The sequence below is a fragment of the Orycteropus afer genome, unplaced genomic scaffold (assembly GCF_000298275.1).
Source record: "Orycteropus afer afer isolate SDZICR_OR568_19922 unplaced genomic scaffold, OryAfe1.0 scaffold00048, whole genome shotgun sequence".
NCBI lineage: Eukaryota > Metazoa > Chordata > Mammalia > Tubulidentata > Orycteropodidae > Orycteropus > Orycteropus afer.
The window spans coordinates 13804928-13814089 of record NW_006921635.1 but is presented as its reverse complement, the minus strand read 5'-3'; the positions used below and the strand labels follow the sequence as shown (position 1 = coordinate 13814089).

Here is a 9162-nt window from a genome sequence, read left to right as displayed (position 1 = left end):
CTGACTTAAAAAACACCTCCAAGACCAGTTCAGAGGACATGTATTTAGAATTACGCCTGCCTTCACGTAGGCGGGGCAGTGGCTGCGGATCTTCCGGGTTCCACGCCCCGTCTTGACCGTGAGGAGGTTCACGGCCGCTGGATGAGGACTGTCGCAGACCGAGGCTCTTTTGGAGTGGTCTGTGCCTGAAACAAGTAGAGCAGGGCAGGTACGAAACATCTTATAAAGAGTGTGAAATGAGAAACTGACAGTCCATCCCCCTCGGGTAGAGCATGCACGCGTGGAGCCTGGTGGTGGTGGTGGTGGTGGTGGTTCTCTGCGGCCTGCTGTCTGCCCCCAGCACTTCATATGGGCTTGTAGAGCAAGGTGGTGACGTACTTCTTCTTGTACCGGTGGGTTGCGCTGAGCACCATCACTCCGTCCTAAGGAAGAGGATGGAGATGATCAACAGCCGCTTAGCTCAGTCAGGAGTCTCAAACTTGACAGTGCTTGAGAATCAGCCAAAGTGTTTACAAAATCACCAATTCCTTGGGCCCACCTTCAGAACCTGAGCCCGTGGATCTTTTGGGTTCTGGAGGCTGCCCTTTTAAGTCTAGTGCTGGGAGTACCTGCAGAAAATGTGATGCCATTTGCCTCAGTGCACCCTTTGGCAAACAGCATTAACAACAAAAAAGCATTTCGTTACCTTGATAGAAAGAGCATAGAGGTGGTTCAACATGACGTGGTTGGGCTCCGGGAGCAAGGCGGGATCACACTGTGGGGGTGCAAAGGCAGACTTGAGCATTCAGAATCTGAAGTGAGAAGCTCCTTCCCTTCACAGCCTCAATACCACCTCCCCTTTAAGTCAGACATGCAAAGGGGCTTGTCCAAGAGGACAGGCGAGGTTGAGGGAACACGACCTCCAACATGAGGGACCTCTGTGCAAGTCTGCTAGATGCATCCGAGTGTGTCTGTCTCTGGTCAGACTGTGACCTTGGCTTCTAAAGTGTGGCCCACAGCTCTGTCCTCTTGTAGATGGAGAGGGAGGAGGAAGATGAGCCATTACTGGGAAGCACTTTCAGAAAAAGGAGGAAGATGTCACCTCTGCAGTCCCCAGATGCCAGCAGGAGGCTCTGCAGCCCTGGCTTGTTGCACCTGAAGATCTCACAGTCGCCCTGCGGGCCCCTCCAGGACCCACACAGATGGTGTAGAACCATTAGTTCCAGGTCTGTCCTTTAGTGTTTCTAAATGAAGAGGCTAGAGTCATTGTCCTTAACACAATCGGACATTACCTGAGGTCTGGGGCTTAGGGCACCCTAGAGTGTGGCACTTTACTTAACAAGCCCACAGTTTGAGTTTGGGAAGATGGCCCTGGGGACAGTGCAGCTTGTAATCTCACACGAGGAAACCTAAGTTGCACACACCAGTTTTCTCAAAAGGCAGTGAGGAGATGGGCAGCCAGGAAGTCACATCCTAGTTCTAGCTCTGCCACCCGTGGCTGGGACATGCTAAGCACAGCACCTGACCTCACTCCAGGCTGAGGGTCCTAAGGAGAGATTGGAACCAACTGTTCTCTCAACAGATACCTTGAAAGCACCTACAGGGAGGCTGTGAAGGTGCACCTGGTGGCCACGGAGGGCTCATGCCAGCCTGCCCTGATCCGAGTACCAGCTCTGCCACTGTGTGACCTGGGAACACCCCTTCTCTGTGCCTTACTTGTCCCATCCCTTCCCTACCTTACAAGGTTACTGTGCAGATTAAATGGGAATACGTGAAAAGCATTTAGAATAGTTCAGGGTGCAATAAATGCTAGCCATTTAGGACTGTAACTAAAGCCTCTATCACAGCTCGGTGCTGCCTTGGACAGAGAGCTCTTGATGCTTTCCTAATCCACGCTCCCATCCCCCGTGGACCACTCCTGGCTGGTCTATTCTCAGTGCAGACCTCCATCAGAGAAGTCAGTTAGAGATACCTCCCTCTTCCAGAGGGGATCGGGACAATAACAACTATTTATCAGCTCAGGAGGGCACTGAAAAAGTCACCTCACCTACAACCTTTGTCACATTAGAGTTAAGAAGCTGCCTTACCAAAGTGTACCTAAGACATAAAATGGATGGCCTTCCAGTTACCTATCCGTGACCTGCTGGAGATGTTGCTGGAGACATGGTTGGGCTAGCGCACCCCGAGGCGGCCTGGTCCCTCTTCTCAGCCTGAACCCGAAAGGCTGAGTAATCTGTCAGATGTGCACTTGGGGCCTTCTCAGCACGGGTTGGAGAAGCTGCGCTCAAAGATAGGTGGAAGCTCGGCTGGGCTGGGGTGACCCCACTGAGCCTGTGCCCTGGGGCCCAGCCTGTGGCTGTGCACATGCGTGCACTTGGCGCTGCTTCTCAGCTTCAAGTCAGGATGACGTGAGTAAACCCAAGTTACGAGCACCACCAGCCACAATGAAACAGAAGATAAAGCAGCCTGTTAATACAGGGGCTGTGGAGGAAACAGGTTATACGAGGCACTGGCCTGCTGAAAGCAAAAAACAAAAAGCCCACTTCTAAAGGCTCTTTGACGCCATGGCACCCAGGTGCCTTCAGTCACTTGAGTATCTCCATTATACAGACATTAAACGGAAACAAATCTGCTGCTGCTGAGTCAATTCTGACTCATGTCAGGACAGAGTGGAACTGGCCCAGAGGCTTTCCCAGACTGGGCCCTGGCAGCCCAGCCCGTGGCCGCCGCAGGGCAGCTTTGCACACGCGTGCACTCCACGCTGCTCTCAGCACCGTGGACCCCATCTCCCCCCAGTGGGTCCCGAGCAGCTGCATGACTGTTTTACTGCTTTATGAACACATGCCTTTTAGGTGGTGGCCTGGACAGAGCCGCAGAGGGTCTAGGGTCCTGAGCCTGATGGCTCTGCCATGCATTTCAGAGCTTGGCAGACCCGACAATCCAGGTTGAAGAGTGAAAAATCCCCCCACAAGGGAGTCGCTCGCCTCTGTTCAGGAACGAGGGCATATGTGCTTCTTTGTGCATAGGATACAATTTCCCAGAGGAAATGTGCTTCCCGGGTACCCCGTACTTTGATCCAGGAGCAATGACGTTTCTGAAAGTTATCTGGGGATTCAACCGAATTCTAAGATGGAGGGTGGTGGAGCAGTGGAGGGACTTCACTATACAACTTACCAAGAGGAGGTGGTTTTACGGTCTGTCGGGAAGTTTAAGCGGGAGGGGCTCAGTCAGAGGCAGGGGAAACTCAAGGAAGACAAAATCGGGAAGGCTGTGAGATGGGGGAGGCAGCACCCCACACTCAGAGCATCCTGCTGCCCCATCGGAAGCAGGTCCCAGCAGTTAACACCAATCGGTGACACTAAGCATTCTTACCATCTGCTCTGCCGGAGGGGGGCAGACAAGGGAGCATGGTCAGCATGCACCCTGTGACTCACCGAAATCCCTGTGTCCTTGTTCAGGATGACCTGCAGCAGATGCGGTGGGAGGATGGGGGGCGCTTTAAACCGCTCTTCGGGTTTGGAGACGTAGGGCTCCTGGTGGTAGGGCCCTGGCGGTGAACTGGACAGCTCTATTGGGAAAGGACAACAGGTGACAGGACACTGACTTGGAAAATCGTTGAGTTTTGGGAGCAGGCTCATTTCATTCAGGCTTTGCCATCTAGTTTTCCTGTCTTGCTCCTTCCAAACAGATTCAGTCTCTTGAAGGCTATATAGCTCTAAGGGTGAAGAGCCGAAGCAACAAGAAAACCTTTCTAGAGTCTGGGTGCAGGGCATGGAACTCAGTGGTTCCTGAGAGGCCCTGGTGGGGGTTGGGCTCTGGCAGGGCCAGTGCGTCCGGAGCAGCCAGAAGCTCCCGGCTCCCGGGGAGGACTAAGTGAGTGAGCTGGGTGATGAGTACCACCAGCCAGAAGAAAATGAAATCAAGCTGCGTGTTTATCCAGGGCCCAGGAGAAGGCAGGCTACACGAGGCACCGATCCATTTTCAAACAAAACTAAAAGCCCGTTCTACAGGCTCTCTGACTCCACTGTACCCAGGTTCCTTCAGACGCTTGCTTGAGTATCTCCATTATACAGAGACGTTAAGCCCAAAGAAATCCACTGCCGTTGAGTGGATTCCGACTGACAGCGGCCCTACAGGACACAGCAGAACTGCCCAGGTTTCCAAGGCTGCCATCTTTATGGACGCAGACTGCCTCATCTTTCTCCTGTGGAGCGGCTGGTGGCTTCAAAGCACAAACCCTTTGGCTAGCAGCTGAGTGCTTAACCACCGTGCCATCGAGCTCCTCGGGAGCCTCGACAGCTGCTCCGTCTCTCTGGGTCAGAAGCAGCTCACTCGGTGCGTGGCCAGTGGAAGAGAATGAGCTGTGAACCTGAGAACACTGGGATGGGTTCCGGCCATGTGATCCCTGGACGGCTCTGAGGAAGCCTCAAGTGCCCTGGTCCTGCCAGCCCCCTCAGTGTCATTTGCTAGAGCCTGCCCCCTCCACACAGCCTGCCCACGTCTCAGAAGGCAGCAGAGAAAAGCATTAAGTGCAGAAAACTGAGCCATCAGGAGTAAATATATATACAATTATAAAAAAGTGAGTGTCTAAACATGAGAAGTTTGCAGAGAGCTGGGAGTTGGCTGACCAACAGCGGGGAAGCAGTCTCCTCTCCCCAGGTGACTGAGAGAGTGGGAACTCAACTCAAAGCTGTGATATGTGGCCCACAATCATATTTATTAGCAAGGAGGCGGAGATGTGGGCATTTCTCCCATCCCTTGATTCCTACCTATTTGAAGAAAGAAAGGATTTCTCCACAAGATTCATTAGCTAAAGACAGACATCTGGAAGAAGAGTTAACCAAACAGAAACACACCACCATGTTGAGATTTCAATTCTGCTCAACAGCCTGACTTGTCAGCCACACCAAGCCCAGCACAGTCCATCCACCAGGGCAGTGTTTGCACTGACAACAGGCGGTCCTGGGCGCCTGTCCAGGCCCAGCCAGGGGACCATGAGGAAATCAGCCTGCAAACAGAACTGAATCCACTTTCTTAAAGCACTAGAAAGACTCCTGGGGACCCTCTCTGCTGCCTGCCCCTGGGTTCCAGGAACTGTGGGAACCCTGCCGGGGGAAGTGTAGCCAGTGCTGAGACTTTTGATTACCGCACAGTTCCTCCTGCAGGGTGTGTGATCTGGGTTATTATTCCTGTGTGGTGCTGATGAAAAGCAATTTATAGAAACCTCAATGATGGAAAGGCTCTCGGAAGATGGGAGTCTTAGGCAGATGCGTCTGTGCTAGCAGGTCTCCGTAAAGTAGAGCATGCTAGGCAGGCTGTTTCCCGTGGCACCCCTTTTTCTCCCCAAAAGGATTCTGACAAGGTGCTGGTGCAGCAACCTAGTAAGGGCCAAGGCCACCGGGGTGTTGCTTACCACCTGCCAGGCTGAGAGCTCCTAGCAGCCTGAGCAGGAAGGGAGCTGGCAGGCTACCCAGCCAGCTCTCTATCCTGGCCCATCCTCTCTCACCCAGCAGGGCTCCTGGGGCCTTGCAGCACAAGGTTCCATTCCCATTGTCTGCTTTCTGTGGCCAAGCAGACCTATGGCACAGCTGAGCTGATAAGGAAAAGGAATGACAGCTCCTCTGTGGCTAAGACTCAACACCTGCACCTGACAGAGGCAGGAAGTGGCTCTCAGCTCTTCAGGGAGCTACCAATGCCTATCTGACCCGGCAGCTGCAGGGCAGCTGTAGCTCGAGGGAGGGGCAAGAGAAACGGGAGTATTTCTAGACTGCACAGCCCCCACCTACACACCGTGGTATAAAATAACTGGGTCCATACCAGACATATCGGAGCACTTTTGGGAATCCACCATTAAAGCATCAAATACTTCAAAGTCAGTTTTCTTCACTTGAATGATGTTGTTAACTGTGCCAAGCTGGCTGGTTACTACTGGCTGGGAAGAGACAGACAGGCAGAAATCATAAGGTGGAAGGTGTCTGGGAGTTCTCTGCAGAGGGCTGGAATTCCTGGCTGGACCATCTCATGTCCTGGCTAGCCACCCTGCTCATCTTGGTTAAGGACTTGCACAATCTGACGATTAGGACTGCTACCTAGCTCAGCCACACACAGGGACTTTTATAAGAAGGGCAAAGGGAACTGGCACCAGTCTAGAAGGGCAGGTGGTGTGTGCAGCACTGAGGACGTAGGGCTAGAGGGGAGAGTACCTCGGAAGGGTCGTGTGTCCACTGGCCATCCACAAAGAACTTATACTGATGCTCGCCTTCGGGCAGATCCAGGATGGCTACGAAGTTGTTGTGGCTAGAAGGGAAGAGGAAGCAGAGGACCTCAGCCGCGGGCCTGCCCTCCGCATGGACTTGCAAAACCCACAGCGGAGAAAACAAAACGTTCCCCTGTAAAACCAAGCATTCAGGCAGCAAAACAGTTACTCCACGAACATAACGATCTAAGTCTAGCAAAGCTCAAAGGAAGTAGCAAGGCAGGGCTTCTCTGAAACGCACTTTGCACAAATGCCAGGGATCCACAGTCCCAATGCCGCAAGGTGAACAAGCAGGCATTCGTCCTTCTCAAGCTGGCAGGCCAAGGAGAAGGACAACACTAGATAAACACACCTGCCTGGGGTCACTCTTTGTCAGTTTGTCCAGGGCAGGAGAGGGATCCACTGAACAGAATACACAGGTGTTCTCTAAAGAAACCAGCATGAGGACCGAAACGTCTTGCAGGGAAGCTCTCTGACTTAGTTGCTTTGTTCCTCTGACTTTAACGGACTTGTGATGGCGCCCCTTCTTTCTCCAACATTTCTGTCTGAAAAGCAGGCTGCACAGTGACTACAGTCAGACCCGGCTGGCAGGCTATGATCTGTCCCTTCATGTCATCCACAGGACTCGCTCGTGCAAGTCCTTTTTCATTGACAACTTGAGACAGAGGTCTCTCCGAGGGCTTGATCAACTGTTTTACTAGGTCCCTGCTAAGGACACCTGCATTACGGGGCCCTCTCAAACAACAGTAATACACAGAGAGTCAAAGTTAGAAGAAAACTCAGAGGTCAGCTGGTCCTGTATTCCTTCTTGCAGATTAAAATAAAAAAACTAAGGCTCAGATGTCAAGTGCCTTGTATAGGTTAGCACGGCCGATGTGGACTCCAGTCCAGGTCTCTATGACCACAAACCCAGGCCCCCCCACTGCAGCAGGAGCAGAAGTCCCACATGAACCAATATCTGCCTGGATATCTGAAGTGTAAAATGTCTGTGAAAACAGACCACTCTGCAGAGAGAGCCGTTTTCTTCTAAGGAAGGGATGCCCTAAATCTAGACACTGCTTGGGTGTAAGATTTGAACCTCTTCAATTATTCAAGGTTAGTTTCCCATTCAGCATCCATTTATGAAAACACCCTTTCCTATTTACCTGCAGAGACCTGACAGGAAGAAGAGTATCTGTGAGTTAAACACACACACACTCCCAGGGCTATTACCTTCTCGTGAGAGGAAGTTTACTCCAGTTGTTGAAGGACCCAGACAGATAGACTTCCTTTCCGCCCCCTGTCCATCGGAACACAGTCGGCCGCGCCTGGGCGGGTGCTTTATCGTTCACTTCCAGGTCATGCTGCCAGGCCAGGAATTCCTCCTTCTCTGGGGCCTGGAAGCAGAGCAGTTCACTCAAGGACAGCAAGCCAACTGCAAGCCCCCAGAACAGGCAAAGACCCTAAATAAGAAGAAGCAATTCTGGAGACAGCTGGTGCCAGCCAGGTTCACATTCTGGCTCCATAACTTACTAGCTGTGCCTCCGTTTCCTCACCTGCAAAATGCAGATAGTAAAAACCACTTTAAGGTTTTCATGAAGAACTAGCAAGGTGGGCCATGGCAGTGCTATGCACAGTAACTGGAAGGAGGCCACAATGAGTCCAAGACTAGCTTAATAAATGTTATCTTTCTCCCTTAAGCAAGACTTCAAGTACATGAACATTTATTAGAGACAATGCCAGACCTATCAACTTGAAAACTGGCAGGAATTCTAGGGAGTAAAGGAAAATAACAAGAAACAAGAAACATCCCCTGAGTGCTCCAGGTACTGGGGAGCAAAGATGAAGAAGACAAAGGAGGGTCCCTGAGAGTTAAGGTAAATGATGACATTCTGTGCTGTGTAACAGAAGTTCTGCAATGAGATGCATCTGGCTGTTTGGGTAAGAGATGGGTTATATATCTTCTCCATCTCCCCTCATCGGAAAGGTGGGAGTTCCAGGCTGGGAGAGACCATTCTAGCCCTTCCAATATTGCCCTGAGCTTATCTCAAAGATAAGCAACCTTCAAGTTCTAAGATCTATAGTTAAAGAGTAACAGCTGGAATCACTCCACACCAAGGACGTGATGATGAATGGCAGCCAAAATGGTGACACTGTGTACTTAAAAGAATCCCCGACTTTCCTGGGGGCATTCCGTCCTGTGTGTCTGCTATGATTCCAAGGATTTCAGGGATTCCTGGTGAGCTATGGGTGGAATGCTGTCCCCCCGAAATCACGCCCCACAGGTCATGTGTGTGGCTCCACAGGGAGGGTGTGAACAGCAGCACAGAGAGGAGTTTGATTTTCATGGTGCCTTTTTATGGTCTCAAAATTACTTCCGGAGGAAGGGATGTCAAGTTATTGGAGACACATGATTCCAAAGTTCACCTGACATGCAGCTTTTCAGGAAAGGGACACATGCAGAAAGTAAGCGCAGATTACAGGACGGAGACAGGGCCCAGTCCAAGCAGGCTCTTGACAGCTGACTCAAAGTTAAGATCCAAGTGAGGGTGAGAGATCGTAACGTGGCTACCCAGCCCAATGGTGAAGAAGTGCATGAAGATGAAACGAGTTCCTCAGCCATGAGCTGAACGGACGCTGATGATTAACACGCAGCTGGATACTACAGAGGATATGGTGGGGTAAGAGGGGTGGGGCCCTCTGATCCTTCCTAACCTACTTTGTTATAAAGAGCCCTGATGGCGCAGTGGTTAAAGCATTTGGCTGCTAACGTTTTGGTTAGCACAAGCTGCTCCGTGGGAGAAAGATATGGCAATCTGCTTCCGTAAAGATTTACAGCCTTGGAAACTATGAGGCAGTTCTACTCTGCTCTATAGAGTCACTATGAGTTGGAATCTACCTGAGGGCAGTGGGTTTGGTTTTGGTTTAACCTACTCTGTCGTACTATA

At 51.5% G+C, this 9162-nt stretch overlaps 1 protein-coding gene across 1 annotated transcript in view; it reads right to left on the bottom strand.

The window, feature by feature from the left end:
- Positions 1-344: 344 nt before the first annotated feature.
- Positions 345-9162, bottom strand: part of PRKAB1 (protein kinase AMP-activated non-catalytic subunit beta 1) — a 10147-nt gene continuing 1329 nt past the window's right edge. Inside the window, exons 2-7 of the mRNA XM_007938211.2 lie at positions 7448-7611; positions 6183-6276; positions 5797-5911; positions 3414-3547; positions 686-754; positions 345-422 (exon numbers count right to left, since the gene is read on the bottom strand). Coding sequence (XP_007936402.1) covers positions 345-422; positions 686-754; positions 3414-3547; positions 5797-5911; positions 6183-6276; positions 7448-7611 — 654 coding nt within the window. The remainder of the gene's footprint in view (positions 423-685; positions 755-3413; positions 3548-5796; positions 5912-6182; positions 6277-7447; positions 7612-9162) is intronic.